At 35.7% G+C, this 23,999-nt stretch overlaps 1 protein-coding gene across 8 annotated transcripts in view; it reads left to right on the forward strand.

The window, feature by feature from the left end:
- The window catches only part of DOCK9 (dedicator of cytokinesis 9), a 112,375-nt gene that overhangs the window by 19,226 nt on the left and 69,150 nt on the right, over positions 1 to 23,999 (forward strand). For all 8 annotated transcript variants that reach the window (XM_014944145.1, XM_014944140.1, XM_014944141.1 and 5 more), the window contains exons 2-9: positions 1,678 to 1,794; positions 9,587 to 9,676; positions 11,317 to 11,399; positions 12,474 to 12,543; positions 16,911 to 17,006; positions 17,633 to 17,767; positions 20,708 to 20,882; positions 22,180 to 22,247. In XM_014944145.1, the coding sequence (XP_014799631.1) occupies positions 1,678 to 1,794; positions 9,587 to 9,676; positions 11,317 to 11,399; positions 12,474 to 12,543; positions 16,911 to 17,006; positions 17,633 to 17,767; positions 20,708 to 20,882; positions 22,180 to 22,247 (834 nt within the window). The remainder of the gene's footprint in view (positions 1 to 1,677; positions 1,795 to 9,586; positions 9,677 to 11,316; positions 11,400 to 12,473; positions 12,544 to 16,910; positions 17,007 to 17,632; positions 17,768 to 20,707; positions 20,883 to 22,179; positions 22,248 to 23,999) is intronic.

Consider the following 23,999-nt stretch of genomic DNA (forward strand, 5'->3'; position numbering starts at 1 on the left):
TTTGCTGCGTTTACGTGCTTCTCTTATACTTTTCTGAGCTAAGATGGTCCAACCACTTCAACACAAAAGGCTTAAGCCTTTTCTCATGGACACCGGTGTTAGTTCTTGGCTTTGTGATAAGCCCTGTTCATGAATGAGAGGAGAAGATGTAGCAGCAGCTGTGGTTCAGGTGCTAAGCTCTCAAAATGTGTTGGGTTACAATATACAGTGAACCAAACAGCTGTTCTCCACCTCTGAGGAGAAACACGGCAAGCTCATCGTCATAATTTTCCACTGTGTCTCCTAGCTGTATTGGTCTGTACTGAGCACGCTGTTATATAGCTTATAAAATTTTAGTAAATTCTGCCAGTGTGATTGTAAATGGTAACTGGTCTTGGTGATGAAGCTGCGTTTCATTTGTCATTTTCTGGTGGATTTATTTTCCAGATTTTGCTTTTTTGGCCTTTTCAGCTGTTATGCTCTGTTATGTTCTTGTATTTTGCTTGATATTAAAGCTATGGTGCGGTAGATATGAAGGGATCTCAAGTAGCATTTGAGTAGCCTATGAGCTAAACCTGAAAACCTTGGTAACTTTCTCTGACTAAAGCTTTCCTAATTCCTTGGAAAAAAAATAAAATATTTGATTCACTTTTGGATGAAGAGAACACCTGTATGGTTTCTCAGGAATATTATTGATGTACTAATGATTAACAGCAGTTACTTCTAGACATAAAGATATCTCTTTTGTATAGTACAACTGGAATTTGAAGTAATTTGAAAATAATTATGGTGTAATAATGGTATAAGCTGGCCTTGCTGATATTCTTATGTTTACCATACCTTATTTGAAGTTAGTGCCAGTTGTAAAAAAAAAAAAAAAAATTTTTTTTAAAAAAAAGGTGGTGTTGTGTTTGATACTGTGGTGCACAATTTTAGTTGCAGAAAGTGCAAACTAGATTATAACTCCAGTTTCGCAGTAGTTTGCACACTCTAAGGCAGTGCTGCCTCATTGAGAACTCTCTCTAAAACTGATTTGCCATCTGAGCACTTAACAGAATGCTTGGCACGGGGAAGGTTTTTCTCTGTCTGATTGTGCACTGCCAGCTGTAATGCCTTAACAGCGGTGTAGGGTATAAATGTTGAATCAATGCATAGTAACTGAAGAAAACCACTCAGACAATTAAGAGGAAGGAGATGGCCTATGGGAATTTTGAAAAAAAACTATAGAGAAGGAGGAATGTCAATTAGCCTACTCCTGCTGCAGGTTACTACTGAATTAAAATGAAGCTCAATCTTAGCTTTGAGCTAAGATTGTTTTAATCCCTGCTAAAGCCAGATCAGAGCTTGCCAGGCAGTATTAAGCGAAGGTAACCACCAACATAAAAGACTAGTAATTTCTTTGTAATATTTTTTGCAGTGGGATTATAATAATCATACATGATTATTCTGATAAGCTCTGATTTAGTGTGTTTTGTGAAATACTTCCATTTCTTCTTTCTGAGGTAAATAGCATGATTGCATCTGTAATTATCAGTGCACTTGTTTATATGGTATAGCGCATTGTGAATACTGTAAGTTTTTGATGTAGATGAAATCTCATTCTGCCATCTTTTTAAAGAGTAACTTCTTAACATGAGTCAACAATTGTAATTTTTCCTCAATATACCTGAATTTGTTTTCCTTTTTCTTTTTTCCTAGGCAAAACCAAAGCTCATTGAACCAATAGACTATGAAAATGTCATTGTTCAGAGGAAAACACAGATTTTGAATGATGCTTTACGTGAGATGCTACTGTTCCCTTATGATGACTTTCAGGTAATTTAATCCTCCCTGCCTTTTGTTTGTTTTGGTTTTTTTTAAGAACAGATTTTTAGCAGTAGTAGTCATGAGATTATAACTGTCCATTTCTTTGTTTTTAACTCTTTAGCTACAAAAAAAAATTAAAAAACTTTCCCATGAGTCCCTTTATGCTGCTTAATTTATTCTGTCAGATTACAGGAGAAGAAATAGCACAATTTCTTCATCTGTTCAAATTATAAAGTCTACTTCTGCAACTCAGCAATTTTACTGCCTTTTAAAGTAGGTGGTCAGTCATTTTTAGATATTACCCCCCTTTCTGACGTAGGAAAACATCTGATATCTGTTCAAAAAAAGCATCTGCTTTTTGTCGAGCTTTAATTCTTAAACTGATTTGGGTTTGGTTTTGTTCTCCCCACTGCCTCCTTAACAGTGAAAGGCATGAACCTCTTCAAATAAAAACTGTTACTCTCAGCTGCACATGACCAGCCAAAATTGGGTTTTGGCAAAATACCCCGTGTATAACAGAGCTCTATCTTGATTAAGCCAGACTTTACCAAGATTTTTGATCCTCTTGATATATTTCCATAAAATAACTGTGTTCATTAAATAAATTTAAATTATTTAAATAACACTTTTAAAAATCTTACTGTAGATCTAGTTAGGATAACCACCAAACATCTTAAGAGACTGGCGTTGGTATAAATAGTAAGGAAAGTCTCTCTCACGTGCCCATACCTGCATTCAAAATGTCTACTTATATTTGAAAAGTATGCAGATACCTGAACTGTCTGTAAATTAACTGCTTCTGGGGACTGTATTATAATTGAATACCTCAGAATTGTTCTGCAAAAACCTAGCTGAGCACTTTGAGCCAGGTAGTTGAAGCTAAGTTTATGTTTATCATGGGGAAAGTCAGTGATTTGGTATATTTCTATAGAATGGCATGTAAAGTGCCATAAATTGCACATGTTGAGTTTTTCATTAATTTGCTTTAGCATATTAAAGTATTTACATGAGTGCACATGAACTCTGTTTTCAATATAGTCTATGTCCTTGATTATCACTGATTCTTAACATGAATAACTCGACTTGTAGCCTTCCCACTCTGAGCTAAAAATTTTCTTTTTAGCAAGCTACAGAGAGTAGTTTGGGCTTCATGTGTTCTCACCCACATGTGAAAGTTTTGAAGGACTGCAAGTAAGACTTCTTTCAAAAGAAAGTAATACTGCCTATGAACATTATCTAATGGTACTAGTTGCCAAATGCTAGACCAGTCGTGATGATGCCCTTCACCAGGTATTGGGTTTGGGACTGAAAAGCTTGTGGGGGCTGTGTCAGCTGGATCCTCTTCTACACTGTGACTTCTCAGTATCACAGATCAAGAGGAATCAAGGATACTTCTGCCAAGAGTGCTCTTATCTAATTGATTAGTTCAATTACCAGAGGTCATTCTGGTGAACAGCTCTGAATTATCAATGGAGAGGAAACAAACCTATCAAGAATATCCTCAGGCATTTTCTTTGGGCAGTCTGGGGGATATCTGAAGTATTTAGTGTTGTTTCAAGTGGCCTTTTCTGCAATTCTTAACCTCAGGCCTATATATATGACTGAAGCTAGAGCATAGTTCTCAGTCTGGTCCTTTAGAGGGAATGACTGAATTTTGTTCACAAACTGTAATGCCTTTTGTTATGCTTTCTTTGCATTCTATGGTCAGATTTCCATCGAGGCCGCCATTAAAGTGTGTGTTAGATCAGAGGATTTTCTTCAGGTACTCACGAGTTTGGGATATAGTCCCATTTCCTGTTTCTTTATCCCTCAGCAGTGTAATATCTGAATGTGTTTTCTGGGTTTCCCCTATATAGTGTTTGCCAGTGTCTCGTTTTATACTTGATTTATATGAAGACTGATTTGTGCTATCAGACTGTATTATTAGGCTATCAAACTTTTATTTCCTTGTAGGATTTGCTGGCACAAACTTACTCCAAATATTTTTATTGTATACGACTCTCCAATACCACTTTGATCTATCTGGCTTGTTTTCAACAACACAATGCATTTAAATCTGTCATTCAATGTATAAAGAAAATACTACCAAGTCAGAGAACAGCAATCCCTTATGTGCTTATTTATTATTTTGCAGGTTAAACTTTTTAACCCTGTGAAGTTTCCTATAATCATACTTACGGTTTTGAAACTGTTAGTCTTGATATTGTTGCCAATACAATTTGAACAATTTAAATAGTGGCATATTTTCTGTGTTTGCCATTCTGCGACACATATTATTTTTATAATTCCATTTTTCTAATTTGTTGCTGTCACACAATGTATGGGCAGCTCCTGGGTAAGCCTCGGCTCAAATGTTTGGTACTGCCCTCATCCCCTACAAGAGGAATTTAAAATAGTGAGCTAAGTATTTAGAACTACCTGTATACACACTTAGAACAGTTTATAGGTGGAAACTCCTACCATTGTCTAAAAACCTGTTCAAGCCATTTCCTCATGGAGCGTTTAGTTTTTATTTTTACAAAGTTTTTCCTCATGCTTAGATTAAACTGATTACACGTTAAAAAATGCTTGCCTAAAAAGGAAGCCAAGCCCTGATAATTTATAAAGACATTAAGAGTAAGGTTATTTTGTTACCAGCCTGGCCTTAAAACTAGCACTTAAAACAGCAGAGAAAATACTTTTCAGCACTAGATAACACTGCTACAATTTTTTGGTAGATTACAAAGAAGTTACATAGTTTTAAAGAGGCAGATTGATAACACTATTGAGTATGTGCTAAAGTTGAAATTATTTGGGGAGAAATTAGAGACAAATGTTTGTGCATAATTTGGATGACCCTTTTTGGGGTAATGCAGTTAGGTAACTGAAATGTAATTTAGTTCAGTGGGTTTTTTTCCCCTATAACTAGTAATAATATTTGCAGAAATTCAAAAGCAAGATTTTTGTAACAGATGTTTTAATGTCATGGCCAATGCCACATTCAATTTGTAAATCTTACCACCTCAGAGAAGCTCAATATTAAAGGAGAGGTGATATGAATTATCAGTCCATATTGGAAAAGGAAGCTCTTACAGCAGCTGGCTTTTTTGGACCATGTATAGCTTGCTTGCTTGCTTTTTCATGATGAAATTATTTGCCTAGTGAGGAAAACCAAAGAAAGCCAACCAACAAGCCAGTGGGTCACTTTTTTCTGTTCAACTACGCCTGTTCTCCAAACACGCTGTCAGAAGTAGCTCTAAGTTCAAACCACTACCAAAGAAATATTTGAGCAAGGATGGAGCAGAAGATGCTCTACTCTGGGAAAACTCATAAAGATTGATGGATTATTCTTCAGCCAGCTGATCTAGTCACCAGAACTTTTCCATATTTCCACTTAAACCCATTTGCCATCATCCTAAACTTGGTTAGCTAAGGTTAAGAATCCTGTTTTATGTCCTTTTATGTGTGTTTGGTAGCAGCTCATCTACTTTTCAGAAAAGCATGATTTTTTTCCTGCTTCATGCTGATCTTCAAATCCAAATAAGTAGGTTTGTAATTTTTTTCTTTCTTTTGAGCTTCTGCATTGTTCTTGATGCCATCATATCCAAATGATAGCAAGATTTGCTTTTCTCTATTTTCCAGAAGACGTCTTTATCAGCAACTTTCTCTTCGCATATTGGGTCATTTTAAAATTTACCATCTCAAGATTGTTTCAGTTGCTTCTCGTAGGCTCAAGTCTCTGCGCTGAATTCACTAATTCCCTAACTTGTTTTTATGGAATTTATAGGGGCAGTCATGTTGTGTTTGGAGATCCTTTTTAGTGTTAACATCACTGAGTTTGCTTTCATTCTTAGTAATTGGGCTGTCTAAACTTTCAGTACCTTCATACTTTGTAGGCTGTTCATTTCTAGATAATTTTTTGTTATTGTTTTGTTTTCATTATGGTCCCCATATAATGTGTTTGTTTAGTTAAGATGATAGAACCACTTTCCCACCACACATTGGAACATCTCCTATTAATGTTCTTGCTACTTTCAATTACAATGCTGTCAGTCATTCAAGGCTCTTCTAAACTCTTGCTGAGATGAGTCTTCTCTTTTATAACCTTGAATGACTATCCATTGGGTACTCTTGTATCTAATTTTGTGGATAATTATTCCAAATCACCTGAATTTTGATAATTTACTCAGTAATAAAATGGCTTTGTAACAAAGTAATATTAGTGTAAACAGACCGCCTTCATGGGTCACATTAAAATCATGTACTTAATAACTGCAAAATTGGTAATATTTACGTTAACTGCATAGCAGATAAATTATTAAAAGAAATCTTAACCCAAAACTGTACTAATGATTGCTTTGCAATAAGGTAATGTATCTAAATGCTTTTGTTTCAAAATCTCAAACTTCTGAGTACTATCTCTGTCCTTATAGGAAATATTTTCCCCCATACAGGGTAAGTTTCCTTGTAACAAACATAATGTGGGTACATTCCTACCTAAATTAAAGATGCCATTACAAAGTCATCCCAGTGTTGTTTTGAAGCATTTTGGTGACTAGCTTAGACATTGTTTCACCTTTGTTAATTTTGGTTTTGAACCATATGTATTTAGCACACTTTCTCTTAAAGCTCTTGGCTTCTGCTTAATCCTTGATAAGTACCTCTGAAGATAGATGTTATGCCAACTTTGCAAAAATAAAAAGGAACCCAGGTCATTCTACAATTTACCTTATGACACGGCTTCTGACACTGCCTGTTCAACTGATAAGGCTCTTCTGGCATGTATTAGCTTTGAAGACATGATCTATCATACAGCTTGCCGACTCTTGAAACAATTTTTGTCACTGCTTCTGAGCATTTGCCTCTGTAAGATTATCTATATGACTATGGAGTTGAAACCCTGTACTTTTCTCTTTCTTTTTCCTGCTTATTGCATAGGCCCTGTTTTGCCAGGAAGATATAGGACTTTATTAATAGGACATAGGTTATGTATGTACACTTGTACACTATTGTGGCTTTTTTTTTTTTATTCCTTTCTCAATATTTTGAATAATCAACTGTTAATAACCATAATTTCAAGCATCCTAAAGGGATGTGGAGGAGGCAGTGATTTGGGAGGAAAATTTTACTAGCTTATATTCAACAGCCAACACTGGAAAGAGTGTGTGAAAAGGAAAAAATAATTTTTAAAACAGGTATTGGCAATGAGTATGTGATGTCAGTAGCCATATTTTGTACTTTCTCTGTTCACTGTACCATCTGAGACTTGCATAGAATAAGAGTACTATCACTAGGTGGGCATTGTCAAATGTACAGGGCAGGAAGAGAACCTTATGAGATAACAGAAACTGCTTGAACGCCTCCAAAGAGAGGAGAAAAATGTAAAACACTCATTCAAAAACACAGGAGGGAGAAAGGCAAAAGGAATAAAAAACCAAAGTGGACATATCTGAAGACAGGTCAAATGGACTTGAGGAATGTTGTGTGTTGGCCGGCTTCTGCCTCTCACCTACATCTACTATAGTCCTTTCCTCTAAAATATCAGCCAAATAAATTACTGCAGCTGATGGATGAGCTGAGGAGAAGGCAGCATGTGTTAATACAGTTACTAATATGGACAAAACTGACAAATTAAATTCTTCTATTTTGTCACTGATCTTGCTACAGTATACTACTACTTATATGTGAAAGACTAGAAAAAACCCTTACTGTCACATTGATAATTGTGTAACAGGACAACAGCAGCAGATGTTCTAGAAGGATGTACTGCTGCTTCAGCTTTACCAAGTTCCATTATAGTGCTAAGACTTGATTCATGAGTTCATGGCTTTCCCATGAAAAGTGCCTGGAAGGATGCCACCTTTGTCTCTGGGATTTTTAAAATAATAACAGTATTTTAAAAAGCATTACTTACCTGCATAATTATAGAAAATATAATATATTATATAAGGTAAAAATAATTTGCTACGAAATGTCAGACTATTTCAGGCTGAGAAGAAGATCTAGATGTTCTGGCCTTTAGCTCTTAAAAGGTAGCTTAATACTCTTAATAATATTTCTTCCCGTAGCTTCTAAAATCATAGAATCATAGAATGGTTTGGGTTGGAAGGGACCTTAAAGATCATCTAGTTCCAACCCCCCTGCCATGGGCAGGGACACCTCCCACTAGAGCAGGTTGCTCAAAGCCCCATCCAGCCTGGCCTTGAACACTTCCAGGGATGGGGCATCCAGAGCTTCTCTGGGCAACCTGTTCCAGTGCCTCACCACTGTAAAGAATTTTTTTCTAGTATCTAATCTAAATCTCCCCTCTTCCAGTTGAAAACCATTACCCCTTGTCCTGTCACTACACTTCCTGACAAAGAGTCCCTCTCCAGCTCTCCTGTAGGTTCCCTTCAGATATTGGAAGGCTGTTATAGGGTCTCCCCGGAGCCTTCTCTTCTCTGGGGAAGCAACTACTTCCAACTAAATATGGTTTGAAATATGGCATATCTTTCTGGAGTTCAGAAAATGTCCTTCTTAAATGCTGTTAGCTTATGAAGGATAATTTTCTTGCAGGTTGTTTTTTTTTTATTAAGACTGTATGTGGCAAGATTTACTGGTCCCATGAAACATTTTTGGTTTTGTGGTTTTTCTTTTAATGCCTCCCAACCTCTCTCACCCAAGCAGTTAGCCTTGTGGCTTTTCAGCAGACTTCTCAACTAGGTGAATGACTTGCCCATGAGTATGGGATAAGTCGGTTGAATTTATTTTTCTTGAAATTTTTGCTGTGTTTGAATACTCCAGCTTCAGATACCCTTCCCAGATAATAGGGTGAGGCTTTAGTAATGACGGGAATTATCACCTTATGGATCAAACTCTTTACAGAGATAATTTAAAGTAATGTACTTGGGTACCCTTTCTTTTTTACTGTTAATATGTCGAGCTTTTTCTTTTCACATTTTTCTCTGATCCTTCCTAGTGCTGCAATGTGTGGAGTATAGCTAACAGGTGAAGGATCACAACCCCCTTCCAGGTCCAGGCTATGCAAGCTCTCTTGATTCTCTCAGATTCTTTTCCACATAGTGCAGAATAATTTCTATTGCTGCATAGTTTATTTCATTTGTGGTCCAGAAGATTTTGATCTTTGACACTTACAAATTTAAAGTACACTTACGAATTTAAAGTACCCTAGGGCTTACTTTAGTGTTTGTCTGAGAAGCAGAATTTCATGGTCACAAAGAGATTTCCTGCTCTCTGACAGTCTTTTTATGATTCTCTAAACTCCGGCATAGGAAAGGAATAAGTTCTTATTTGACGGGCTAAAATGTTTACTTCAGTGATCCAGGCCTTCTTTCTAAACCTTCAGTTTAAAAGAGCAAGTCCCCTTTTTTTTTTCCTCTTTCTTTTTTTTTGTGCCAGCTGAAACCTGCAGTTGAACTACTTTTCTTATTTTGGTGTGGGTTTGTTACTTTTCATGAGTAACAGCTTTTATATGTAGTAATAACACTACCTTAATGTCTTCAAAATATTGGGGTTATGTTGTCCTGGTGGAATTATTTTTACTAGTATTTTCTTGCCCCAGTTAACAAAATATAGAGGAAAACACTTTTCTGTGGTGTCTGTTTCTTACTGATTCCAATCTTTCCCTTGCTGTGAAAGAAGGAACATGTTGCTAACCTTTGAGTGAAAGTAAATTCTCATTAATTGGCTATTCTGAAACAGTGTATTCACAGGGTGTTTTCTGCTGAGCTTCTGTCTTACTTATATAACCGAGCATTTCCATATTGTGTCATCTTTCCTTTAATTTCCAGTTTAATTTGTTGTTTTTTTTGTTGTTTATCAGACAGCGTTATTGAAACGGCAGAGCCGATACACGCGTTCAACAGTTCCAGAAAATGCGGAGAAGGAAGCTCAAAGCTTGTTTGTAACTGAGGTAATATTGGAATTGCATGTGGCTCTGTGTAATAGCAATATTATACCTGAATTGTTTTTCTTCTGCTTCATTTACCATTTATAAAACAGGGAATAAAGTCCTAAAAAATATTAAATATGTATTGCCATTTACTTGTCAATGATTTCAAGGAAAAATTTCCAGGAAAAACTGGTATTTTTTTCCATTGGTGGCTGGAAAAGAAGGATGACAGGATAGCTTTGAATTATTTTGTTTGTGTAATTGGCTTTTGCAAATACTTCTCCCTCACCTGCCTTATGCTTTTGGATTTCCCAGGTGAACATGGGTGATTTCCATACATAATGTCGGGAACAACAGTAAATCTGAGTGAATCATTGTGACTTGTTTTTCCTGATAAAGTGTTTCACACCAGTCATTCTTAGTTTGAGCATAGTAATCTTGTACAGTTTGCTGGAACAGAGGTATTCATAACTGTAATGCTTGTAGAGGCCAAAATCATTATGCCTGCTCAATTTGTATGCTATCTGTAGAAGAAACAGCCTCAACTTAAGGTTTCTCATAACTACTTGCTTACATTGGCATTCCCTTGGTTCTGACTAGGATGTTTTATTTCAGTCAGTGTCTTGTTGAAGCCTTTTAGCGATTGAAAGTTTAGAACTTTTGTCTTTTTTATATTATCTACTGGTTTTCTACTGCTGTAATTTAAGCTGATATTTTAACATCTGAAACAAGTAAATGTCTGTTGTAATTCCAAGAAAACTGAAGGAGCTCAAAGTAGCTGAATCTACCTCAACCAAAGTGTTTTCTCCACAATGATACATATCCTTAATTCCCATACTAAACCTCTCTAAGTTAAATTTGAAGAAAGTAGACAAGGAGATAGGAGTGTTATAGGTAATTCATAAAGTTTAATGAGTTTCTGCAGAAACAATTGCTTGGCAAGTCTTAACTTCATATTTTGAAGTGTAAAAGAATTATTTTTTTTTAATTATTAGATGGTATGTTTGTGTACGTATAAGTCTATTCATGTAACACATAAAATTTTGTACCGTATGGTTTCTGGCAGCAGATTTTGTCAGTTTTATGTTACGTTGGTCAAAGCCTCGATAAATCAGTACTTTTATGTTGTAGCAATATGGGTGGAGTGAAATGGTATTTCCTGTGATCTAGTCCAGACCTTAATCACATAATTGCTTTTCAAGAGCTGGAAGCATGTCATTTAAATATTAGTTTAATTGCACTAGAAGTTTAAATTAAAGGGAAAGATGTTTTCAGTTTCTCGGTATACAAAATGTACAAATGTACAAAATCGAATATTCGATTTTAAGAATGCATCTGTATTTTAATGCTGAGTTTTCTAAAGTCTGCTGCAGTGAAATGCTGCTTTAACTTTTCAGATAACTAAACCATTTTCTGGTTTTATAAGATACACATCTAGCAGATGATAGCATCCTATTGAAACGTATTACTTGTTGCAAAAAGCTGTGTTGCAGTAGACTGTAATTGCCAAAGAAAGGAAATGAACAGAATTTTTAGAAACTGACGTGTAACCATAGTAGTTCATAAACAGCCATATCTTAAGAGGTTTTTTGTTTGTGTGCCTAGTGAATGCTCTTAATCCTCTTCCAATTAATATTGATACTTGGTTTTCCTTGAAACAGTGCATCAAAACCTACAATTCAGACTGGCATGTTGTTAACTATAGATTTGAAGATTACTCAGGAGAGTTTCGACAGCTTCCAAAGTAAGTATGTTATGTTAGCTAGATTAGATTTTGAATTTTTGAAGGAACTCCAACTGTATTTAATATAAATGTATTTATTACAGAAATGTATTTGTACATGTAATATGTAACTTGAAACATGACATATCAATATTTAATAGTCAGTAGAGATTATAAAGATTTCTTGGATTAAATTTATATTGATGAACTTGAAGGTAAAAAGTCTTGTTAAACTGTTTTTTGGAAAGATCCTGTAATAACACTGCCTTATGAATAGGCAGGTCAAAACAAGAAATTCTATCGTTAACAATGTGAATGTAAGTATTGTAACTAAAACAGACTAATGTTTAGATGAAACTAAAATGGTGATATCCTGTTTTTGTAGCTTCAAAGGCAGCATTTGGAACTCTCTTTAGGAGCTTAGGGAATAGAACCTAACTGAGATGGTTAGAGCGAGTGTTTGAACTATCACAGATTTTCACAGGATGATTCAAAGCAAAAGCCCAGTGCACATGTATTACAGACTTGCTAAACCATCTGCTAGAGCAATCTTTTCCAACTTCTTCAATATCTGAGTGGCTGAATACTCTGAATCCCAGAAATCTGGAAGATCCATGTCTTCCCTACATACTCTCCTGCATGCATCCGTTAAGAAATATCTCTGCTTTCCTGTGAAAAGTTCTGTTATATTCACAGGTTTTGTAAAAGTCAGTAGCTGGTTTTTACTTGCCCTGAACAGAAACCACTCTATTTAATAGGATTTTAAATAAAGGCGTTGTCCTAAAAGGAAACAATGGCTACAGGTATGAATTCTTGCTCCTAAGATATTAGGAGTGCAGTGAATGAGAAGGCATTTGGTTCTCTCCAGTTACACATAAGCGACAAGCAGAAAAAAAGTAAGGATGTGGCCTGGTGCCCAGTTTAGGAAAATTGCTGGCTAAGAAATACATTTTGTAAAAAATACATGTTTTTACTCGGTTATTCTTGTGCTTTTTCCTCTTCAGTTAAGAAAATAACATCTTCACTTTTGCAGCTATTAAATATGTAACTAATCACAAAATGTCTAGTATTTTAGAAGTTTTTTTTCTTTCATAGTAAAGCGACAAAACCAGAGAAGCTTCCGGTTCATTTATATGAAGTGGATGAAGAGGCAGATAAAGATGAGGTGAGATAATAGTAATTCTTTACTTTCTGTTGCTTTCAGTAATGAATGTTGGGCAAGGAGAGGTTACAAGTTGAGTTAAGTGTTGAAGTCAGTAAATGAAAACAGAGATTAGCTTGAACAGCCTGATTGGCAAAAAAAATGTAGTTATTTTACCTATCTCCTTTCAAATAGTCTTGTACTCCTGAGATCTGTCATGTGAGTAGAACAAGTTCTGACAGACGGTGTAATTGAAGTTTTAATACTTGGTGATATATAATCCTTCAGCTTTCATAAAATCTGTTTTGTCTTATACTGTTTCTGCATAGGCAGACGTGTAGAGAGAAATATTTCGTGCAGTTTAATCACCAAGTCAAGTAAAATCATAGGTGAATCTGTTCCAACATGACAGTACACACACGTGTACTATCATGTGTGACATGTGTGTGTTAGAATTACTTTGTCCCAAATTTGAGTATAGGATAAGAGCTGGAGATCTGTCATAGAAACAAAAGCCAAAAAAATTGACTAAAACTCTTAAGGTATTTTCTTTATTGTCTTATGAGGAGCATCTGAAGGAGCTGGTAGTGTTCAGCCTGGAGAAAAGGAGGCTGAGGGGAGACCTTATCGCTCTCTACAACTACCTGAAAGGACGGAGTAGAGAGGTGGAAGCTGGCCTTTTCTCCCAAGAACAGGCAATAGGACAGAGGAAACAGCCTCAAATTGTGGCAGGGGAGGTTTAGATTAGATATTAGGAAAAATTTGTACACCAAAAGGGTTATCAAGCCTTGGAACAGGCTGCCCAGGGAAGTGGTGGAATTGTCATCCCTGGAGGTATTTAGAAAATGGGTGGACATAGTGATCTGGTTTAGTGATGTTTTTTGTTAGTTTTAGGTTGATGGATGGACTCGATGATCTGAAAGGTCCGTTCCAACCTAGACAATTCTATATTTCTTTGATTCTATATCTATAGCTTCAAGCAATTTTCAAGTATGTTTCAAGTGTCAAAGACTTTTTTCAGTAACTGCTTCTGTTATTTGTGTGATTTCTTTAACTTCTGCCACACCCTGTTTCAAAACACAGTGTTTAAATGCCAGTGTTTTCTTTTCTTATGAGTGCTTGAACTCTTGCATCACAGAAAAGAATTAAAATAAAAAGATTTTTTGTGGGTTTTACCCTTTGATAATTACTTTGCTTCTAAATTTCTCGTATTCAAAACTGCTACTTATGAAATATGCAAGTTACAAGTTTTTCTGGATTAAATGTTGAAAAATAGTTCAGGGAAGCAGGTAGATTCCTGAAGAGGGAGTCTCAGGATGCTGTTTCTTCAGTGCTGCTACTAATCTGCACTGTGATACTTGGACAAATAATTCCATGCGTCTGTATCCAAATCTTCCTATTTATAAGATGGGTATTATTATGTTTTCTACACTGAGATGAAAAAAACCTTGGCATTATTTACTGTGATACTATTTCTGACAACAGAAGTGGTTTAGAAAACAGTGAGTTAAACATGAAAAAAATTAAATGGAGATATAATTGACTATGATTGTTACTAGGAAAAACACTTATGGTTAAACACTGAAAAAACTATAGCTTGGCTATTATCAGGTGGTATGTTTTATACTAGGAAGTATAAGTGGGGAGGACTTCCCGTTTCCTTTTGCCCAGTTTCCTGTTAAAGCAAGCAGGAACGTCATATCTCTTTCAGAAGTAGAGTCACTGGAGAAGAGGTCTGTTACTCTTTGTTGAGGAACTTAAAATATAAACACAAGAAGAAAGCATGCTAGCAAGAAAAGGGAGCTTAATGGGAATAGGGTGGGAGGACCATAAATTCTTTCCTTGAGGGTAGAATTAATGCAGGAGTTTTTCTTTCAAACTTTAACATCTTTGTATGCCAAAAAGCATATATGCAAATCTTAGATTAAAAGTTGTCTGGTGGTCTTTTTGTTTCACTTTTGTTTGTGTTTTTTTTTTTCTTTAAAAAAGCTGATTTATTAGGGCAATGGTAGAAAACAAAAAGGTGCAAGTGATTAAAAATTGGAGGAAAACCAGATAAAGATTAGTTTAATCTTGCACCAGTAAAAAGAAGAGAATTACCTTTCCAAAACTAATTTGGGCTATCAGGCCATCGGGTTGGTGTTTGTAAACGGAATTTGTAAATCAGCCTGGGGTATAAGATCAAGATAAGGATTGTTTTTGTTGAAACAGTTGCTGTTGAACTAAATTTTGGAGCCGAGTTTGTGGGAAAGATCATTAAAAAAAAAAAAAAAGGTGAAGCACAGCGTGCAGCAGTAATAATAAAAGTGAGGAAATTCACTTACCAGTTGGAAACAGGAAGTATGTTTTCAGTGTAAAAGTCGTGTATTAACGACTGGGTTCTGGGTTCCTTTGTATTAACAGGTGGTCAGCTGGAAAGATGCAGTAGCTTTTTGGCTCTGTTGGCAGGAATTCTGCCTGACAGAAAGAAATGGTGTAACTAGAGAGGTCCAAATGACAGTTTTATTGTTAGGACACACATGCAGTGAAACACAGTTGGGAAACAGTGCACTTCAGGCACTTTGAATTGGAAAAAAAGTCTTAATGGAGCTAAATCTTAGTTTTTGTTAACGAGGGTAATGAAGGGATTCTTGCCATGTCAGATAGTCCTATGACAGATTTATGAAATTACAAAAAAGCATTGGTTGTTCTGTACCAGACTCTGACAATAACTCATCATCTACTCATAATTTTAAACCTGTAAGAGTGGTTTTAAACCATACTTTCCTTGTGGATACCTTCCACCAGCAGAGGTGGAGAATCATAGTTGGAAACCCAGTGTTTTAATTGTTGTCCTTGTATCTTGACTGTTGTACAAGAAAAATTTGTTATCCAGGTAGTAGAACAGAACTGAGGAGTAATGGCTTGAAAATATGGAACAGGTAGACTCTATGGCTTGGATAGTGAAGCTCACTGAGGCACATGAAAATTTACTGAGTATGCTTCTGGGCCATTGTATCAGATGCTCTGATAATTGGTAATCATGTCATCCTTACTGGACCTAATTTCCGTAGTGTCAAGCTGGCTAGAATTTTTGAAGGAACAGATTGTTGCATCTTTTTCCTTCTGTTTTCAATTTTTTTGAAGTTCACATATGCATATGAATATGCAAGCTAGACAGACTAAATAAGCTGTAAATAAATTAACTAGTAACTTTTTACAGAATGTTCCTTGATTTAGTTCCAGAAACTAATTCATATTATTCCAAAATCTGGTTTTAATGTTCAGTTGTTGAACTAATGACTCTGCACCCCATATGTAACCACTTTTTATTTTATGTTCTCTTAATAGTTGAGAAAAGGAATTATAAATAGTAGTTGAGGCACTTGAGGAAGTTTTGTGGGGTTTTTTTTTCAACTTGATACTCAGCTAATTTTGAATGTTTGGATAATAAATTATCAGGAGTATCTCCTTTAGATGGTTGAAAATCTTCATATGCATCTAATTCACTAATGTTTTGTTGTGTCAAAATGGGTTACCTCAACTCGAAACCATGGTAAAACCAGCTTGTTACTGCTCTACAAGGTTACTTGAACTACTGATTTAATATTTGTTCTGTGGCAATAATAAATCTATCATTATGATCAGTTTTGATGGTAGAGCACTGCTTTGTGATAGCTGTTAACATCCCATGCGTTTTGGTATAGTTAGTAAGTTCCACCAACTGGCAGATGGAAGAGGGGTACAGGCAGTGGGTGTGATGTGTGATGCATGCATTGGTTCCGCTGTTTGTGAACTTGCTATTACTGCCAAGTTTGGGCTTGTTCTCTTTAGAAAGCTGTGATTCTGATCTGTGAAAGGGCAGATCCAATTCAAGAATTCAAGAGAGTTCTCTGTGAATTCTTAAGTAATATCTTTGAAGTAACACATATAAAGCAAAATGGTTTGAGAAATCTCAATTGAAGTTTTGGATAAACATGAGTTTAAATTGTTCTTTTTGGTAATAGAAATTGGTAAAAATTCTTGCACTGAAAGATTAGAATATATGAAAAAGATTACAAAGTAAATGTTTTGAGTTTTCCCTCTTTCCCCTGTTTCGGTGGGATTTATCTTGACTAATATTTAGCTATCTAGAAGTTGGGTCATCCTGCTGGCCACAGAAAAGACCTATATATGCGGCCAAGTTACCTGTCAAAAGTTAGATGTAGTCAGTCTTACCCCAGTCTTTAAATAAAATAATTGGAATAAGAAAGCTATAGAATTTCAGCAGCGACTCATAGTACATACTTATCCTTGCATTATGAACGTAGCTATTCCATCTTTTAAAAACGACTTCTGAAATTTTCAATAAATATAACAGTTTCAGACTGTGATGCAAAGTTAACTTTTTTTTTTTTTGTTATCATCTCCAGGATGCAGCATCTCTTGGGTCTCAGAAGGGTGGAATAACAAAACAAGGATGGTTGTACAAAGGCAACATGAATAGTGCAATCAGTGTGACAATGAGAGTAAGTTTGAGAATGTCTTATGCATCATGAAAACTGAACACCAATATTAAAATATGACTGTGCCTTTGGGAAGTCAATTTGTATGTGGTTTACCTCTAAATAAAATAATAGTGTGGGATGAAAGAGGGAAGCTTGTATGTAATTTATAGCTGTGAAATCTACTTAAATCAGAAAAAAATGCCTTAAAAATCCAGTATGTGGCAGAAGTCCAGTGTTTTAAATAATCTTCTTAACTGAACCCTGGTGTGTTATTGGTAGAAAATGGACTATGTCAGGTTTTTATTTGTATTGCCTCTTTATTCAGAAACAAACTTAAATTATTTTTATGGTTATCACAATAAATACCTGTTATGTATAATATTATAGAGTCAGTTTTAAATAACCTGTCGATGGGTCAAAAATACTTTCAAATAATACAATACAAGCTTGCTGCAGCTTTTTAAGTGTGTTTTTTTTTTTTAGTGAATTATTTCTGGTTTTTTTTCTGAGGATACTGATTAGGTTATGCATAAATAAAAGCTTTCTTTTATAACCTACTGTGTAAGTAGCACTAATGTGTTTTGTAATGTGAAGCTGATCAATATTAGTGTTGTAATTCTATTTCTTTCCTCCTTTCTTTTCACTAGTCATTTAAAAGAAGATTTTTCCACTTAATCCAGCTTGGTGATGGATCCTATAATCTCAATTTCTACAAAGATGAAAAGATATCAAAAGAACCTAAAGGATCAATATTTCTAGATTCATGCATGGGAGTGGTTCAGGTAATTGTAATTATTCTACCTATTCTTCCATTAATTCTGTATTTGCTAGCAAATTATTTTATTTTATTTTAAATTAAAGATAACTGTTGTCAGAAGTAGATAAGTATCTGTTATACAGAGGAGCAATTAGACATGCTGCATCTTGCAAAAACAGTGAATGAGATTTTAAAAGGCTGGAGGCAGAATTTTAAAAAAGTCTTTCTGAAAAGAATGTAAATTACTACTTGATGTCAAGTATTTATCAAAAATATCAAGCAAAAATTTAAGGCAAACACACAAAACCACCCAGCTTTAAATCATAGCAAAGTAATGACAGCATAAAATTAAAGTTCATTTCAGTTACATTTTGTGCTTGTACGCGCTGTAAAATGTTTTGCATAGCTTCTTGTGTGGGATTTTTGTTGTGGGAATTGTATTCAATTCAGTCACCCTTCCAGATGCTTTCGTTTAACCTTTATAATGTTACTTTTATGTGCTTTTCTTTATTTTAAAAAGTTAAGGGCGTTGGTAAAATGTTTGTCGGTAGCAAGTGCCAAAGAAAAGATTGTTTTCTTTTCTTGTGATTCTGTTATGTATTTACAGTACAACATGTAACTGTTTTGTTAGGCACAGTTTACCTGGAAAAAAAACTCTTGGGTTTTAGTATTTTGTTAACTTGGATAGAAATAGGCAAAGTTTAATAAAAATATATTTCTTAAATAATATTTTTTTTTAGTTAAAGTTGTTTGAAGATTTATGCAGAGAGATACAACAGCTTTACAGAGGATTATTTTCTTCCAAATATTGTAATAATGTTTTTGGATACACATTTAATAGATACTTTGTGTGGAAAGTCTTATAACTGTAATAAATTTAATCATATTGCAAGTTGTGTATACAGATTTACACAGATTGTTTTGCCTTAAGGGTGCAATCCCGGCCAACTGCACTGAAGTGAGTTTGATTTGTGTTTTTAAAACAAACCAACAAACACCAAAAAAAAGGTTCCTAAACACAGTTGCGGTCTTTGTCTTGCACTTAAAATGTGTCTTTCCTTCTGCTCCTCAGCTTCCTCTGATTTGGTGCCCCTCTCTCTGATAATACGAATTCTCCATCTTCTAGGCTGTTTCTGGCCTTTTTTGTTTCCCACTTAGGAGATGGCTTGTTTCTGCTTCTCAGCCTATGGCTCTGGTACAAGCTATTGTCTACAATATTAGTTTACATCATCAGAATGCATTGAGATTTTCCGAAGTTACAAATGAAATAAAGGGGAGTGCTAAGCCCTGCAGCTGGAGAGAACAACCCCAGGCACCAGTACATGCTGGACAGGCCACTCAGCTGGAAAGCAGTTGGCAGAATAAGGACCTGGAGCTCCAGGTGGAACCAAGTTGGACATGAGCCAGCAATGTGCCCCTTGCAACAAGGGTGGTTAATGTTGTCCTGGGCTGCATTTGGGGGAAGTGTTGCCAGCAGGTCGAGGGAGGGGATCTTTCCCCTCCGAACAGCTGAATAGCACTGGTGAGGGCAAACCTGGAGTCCTGTGACTGTTCTGGGATCCCCAGTAAAAGAGAAACGTGGACATATGAGAGAGATTCCAGGGAAGGGCTATGCAAATGATGAAAGGATGGGAGATGGAGCATTGCCCCATTCCTGGAAGTTTTTAAGGCTAGATTGGATGGGACTTTGAGCAACCTGGTCCAGTGGGAGGTGTCCCTGCCCATGGCAGGGGTTTGGAACTGGATGATCTTTAAGGTCCCTTCCAATTCCAACCATTCTATGATTCTGTCATCTCTCCTATGAGGAGGGACAGAGAGCTGGGACTGTTCAGCCTGGAGAAGAGAAGACTCAGGGGGTTCTCTTCAATGTATATGAATACCTTAAGGGAAGGTGTGAAGAGAACGGAGCCAGGCTCTGCTCAGTGGTGCCCAGTGACAGTACCAGGGGCACTGAAACACAGAAGGTTCCCTTTGAACATCAGGAAACACTTTGTCATTGAGAAGGGTGACTGAGCGCTGGCACAGGTTACCAAATAAGGATGTGGAGTTTCCATCCTTGGAAGTTTTCAAAAGCTGCCTTAACATGGTCCTGGGCAACTGGTTCTGGCTGGCCCTGCTTGAGTAGGGGAGTTGGACCAAATGATTTCCAGAGGGCCCTTCCAATATTTAACCATTCTGTGATTTGATGTTTTTGAATTTTAATCCTGAAAATCCCCTTTTTACTAAACCATCTTTTCATGGTGTACTGTTCCATGCTTTCTGTTCCATCAATTCAACAGCCTGGTATTTTCTCAGACTTCGCCAAAAGCTTTTTATTTTTTATTTTTTTTTAAATACTATTCTGTTGTTCTACTGCAAGTAAGGTTTTGAGGCGATACAGTAGTCTTTAAGTAAAACTGTACTTTGGATGCTTGAAGTTTATAGTTGGCTTGTGTCTTGAACACTGTAATGTATTCTACTGTACCATCGGTGTTCATCTTGGCATCTGTATATTGAGGCTTTTCTGCATCAAAGAGAAGTGCAGTCACATAATATATGCAGTGTATATATTCACACTCAGAGTCATATAGATATATATATATATATATAGACATGGTTGCTCTAATCCAGTGATTTGTGAAAACCTAAGTCAAGGTTTTATGCCCTGAATGTTAAAGGTTACTGTTCTTAAGATTTTTTCATTTACTTCAAGATTTTTTGTTTTTTAAAAATGATTACCAGCAGAATGATGAGGAGGGGAAACTGAAAAATGAGCTGTTATCTTTCATACTTCCACTTGCTGCAGCAGTACAAAGAACTTCAAAAGGACAAATGTCAGAAAGGAAACAGTGTCATTATAATACACTTGTTCAAAATACCAAACCATATATTTTTGGTAAAAAGATCTGAAATACACGTAACTTCCTTTGACTGTGAGTTGACAGTATGTAAAGATATTATAAAGACCTTTTTTTTCTTCTTACAGAACAATAAAGTCAGACGTTTTGCATTTGAGCTCAAGATGCAAGACAAGAGTAGTTACCTTTTAGCTGCAGATAGTGAACTTGAGATGGAAGAATGGATAAACACTCTGAACAAAATCCTACAGCTTAATTTTGAGGCTGCAATGCAAGAAAAAAGAAATGGAGAGTCTCACGAAGGTAAGCAGGGTTTCTAGCAATGCTAATATAGTTGTGTGACAATGACTGTGTACATGCATTTGGAAAGAATGGCTTTATTGTGGCTAAATTCTTCTGTGATAAAAATTGTCTTTTCACTATCTGCTTGAACTGATGAGATTTTTGACCTTTTGGCATTAAAATAGTAATGCTCTGTATTGATTTCAATTCAGTTACGTTCAGAAGAGCATAATGAGACTGATCAAAAGTCTAGAAAAATAGAACCTGCAATGAAAAATCCAGACTGAAGCAGTTTAAGGAAAAAAGAAATCTTAGGAGGGACTTGTTTTGAAATGCATGAAATGCTGCTGAAAATGGAATAATCTATTCTGTGGTCACTGTAGGTAGAAGAAGAAGAAATTGTGGTTGCAGTGAGGGACTTTATATTTAGATCTAACTCCCTTGAGCGCAAATATTTCCCTGAAGTCCTGAAATAGATTGCTTGGGTGTAGAATCTTTTCTGTTGCAGCCCTTCAAGGATAGATAAGGCAGGTAGCTGTAAGAAATGTGATATAGGTATAACTGATAGTTGGGTGACAAAAGGGTAGTCTAGATGTCCTCTTGTGCACTTTTCCTTATGAGAGTGGATGGGGAAAGCAACTGGTATAAGACCAAGTGTATTAATATCCAGAAGAACCTGAAAGAGGTTGTAGAAGGTTGTTCTGCTTATAAATAGCAAAATATACCGAAAAGACCATTAGAGTTTAAAATTAGATGTCACAGTCTTTGGTGAAGATTGCCAGAATTGAACGTGATGTATACAACAAAAGCCAATCGGAAAAAGAGAATCCTAGTTCTGTGAAAGACATTTTAGTCAATGATTCCCAGTTGCCCTTAGAACTGCAAGATGCTTATAGCTAAGTGAATGGTTGCTTTGTAAATCCAGTAGCTGCTGGAGAGTAGAGCTGGGAACTTAATGAACAGAGGGAACTTGTTTTGAAATCAAGTTACAATGCATAGTGGAAAGATTCAATGCAAAATTTACATTACTATCCCCTTTCCCTGTGCTGATATCAAAATGAATATTAAAGCTATATTCTAGGTAAAATTAGAAATAGCTGCTGCTTTAGCAATTTCTGTAACTGGTTACATCCTCCAAAAAGTGACTGCATCAAAATGATGGAGTTGTCCATTTTCAAGGAGGTAGGAGTTTAAAAAAAAAAAAACAACTACAAAACAACAGAAATGTTTTTGCTATGGAGATTTGTGAGTAGCTTGGGGTTTTTGGGGTTTTTGTTTGGTTTTTAATATATTTATAAATGTGGTTTTATAATTTCAGATGATGAACAAAGCAAATTGGAAAGCTCATCAAGTAGTTTTGATAACTACTATCCAGAAATTGCCAAGGTAAATATATATTGTAAACGTGAACTCAGGTTATAAAGTACTAAACTAAAAGTTAGCCACATGAACTTTCAGTAAAGGTAAGGTATTGGCTTCTACCTTCCAGTCAGTTTGTGGTGCTTTGTTGAAAGCTTAGAAACTCTTGTGAATAGATGGGCGTCTTCATTTTCATGTATTGAGCTTCTTTATTTTCTGCTTTTGGAAGCAAACCAGCTACTATCTTAAAGTTGCTTAGATAAACCTTGACATGCTGTTTAAAAGCAGCATGTTTTGTTATTTTATTAGTTTATTGTATTTTGCATATTTTGTATTGTTTTATTGCATGCAGGGAAGCGCTAGAGTATTTTTACAGAAAGCTAGTTATACTAAAGTCAAGTTTCATTTTTATAGTTAGAAGTCTCAGAGGAGCTTAATAGCATTTCCTCTTTGCTGAGGATCTGTCTGACCACTACTCCTGAAGGGAGTGCAGAAAAGGGAAACGGAGAACAAACAGTGCAACAAATTCTGTCTATTACATTAGCTAACATATCAAAAGATGTAGTCAGAATACATTAACAGGTTTTTAGCACCCAAATTGATTGGCTGACTTAATTCTTTCTATTACTGCTTTGTAATCGACTTAGCATGTGTACACAAAAGGCTATTTATGTGACAATCTAACTGTAACTGTGGCTGTATTTGGAAATTAATTTGGATTGCGGTGCACACAATCAAGTTTTCCTCAGAATACTGTAAGCATCAAACAGCATACTTACATGAGGCTATGAAAATTTATTTCAGAAACAAATATAAAATTAGATGCTCTTTTTATATGGAAGATTTAAAGGTCTCTTCAATGAAAATGATTCTGTGATTCTGTTAGTCTATGACTTTTCTTTCTTTATAGTCAGAGTTATTGGAATACTTAAGGTCTATGTGACTTTCAGAAGGGATTTTTATTCAGGGCTGCAGCACCTCCATGTAGTTTTAGAAATGCTGCTTTCTCTTTCTATAACCTTCTGATTGGAAGCGTGCAACTCTTTAAGCTAGGTATTTTTCTAACTGGGTATTTTTCTCAGCTCTTAAGTGCTGCTTTTTTTTAATTCTGTGGTTATAACCCGTTTAAATTTCTGTTTCCTTCAAAATAAGTTTTTCAGTTTTCCTGTTTTAGTTCATCTTTACTAAATGCCTTTCAAAGTAGTTAGCTCTAATGTATTTTTCTAGCCTTTTTTCCCTGAGGAGAAGTACAGGGGAAAATCTGCCTGTTTGCATTAGTACACTGTGCCTTAACTTGATTACTTTATATAAATGCTATTTGTTTTGAGAATTTTTTTGTCCTCTGTTCTTTCTTGCATTGTCTTTTCAGATGTTATTTAGGTTTGTTTCTTTTTTCCCCAGTGGAAGACTTAGAAGGCATTGAGCCTTCTTTTTAGAAGAGTTTCTTGTTGCTGTGTTATTTTTGTTAGTTCTAGGAGAAGATTTCCACAATAGTTGACCTCATATCCTTATGAGGAAAGAAAAATTCCTTCAGGGGTGATTGTAAAGCACCTGACAATAGGGGAAAAAAACAGTCTTCTTAGGAAAGTTTTAACCCTTGTGAGTACAGCTCCAAGCCTTCATTTTTCTATCAACCGCTGTTAGTTTATGACATAAACTAAATAAGATGGTATTGTGTGCTTCATTGCACAGATCACAGAATCACAGAATCTTAGTGGTTGGAAGGGACCTCTGAGATCATCGAGTCCAACCACAAAAAAAAAAAAAAAAAAAAAAAAC

This window comes from Calidris pugnax, unplaced genomic scaffold (assembly GCF_001431845.1).
Source record: "Calidris pugnax isolate Ruff unplaced genomic scaffold, ASM143184v1 scaffold69, whole genome shotgun sequence".
In the NCBI taxonomy this organism is placed as follows: Eukaryota; Metazoa; Chordata; class Aves; order Charadriiformes; family Scolopacidae; genus Calidris; species Calidris pugnax.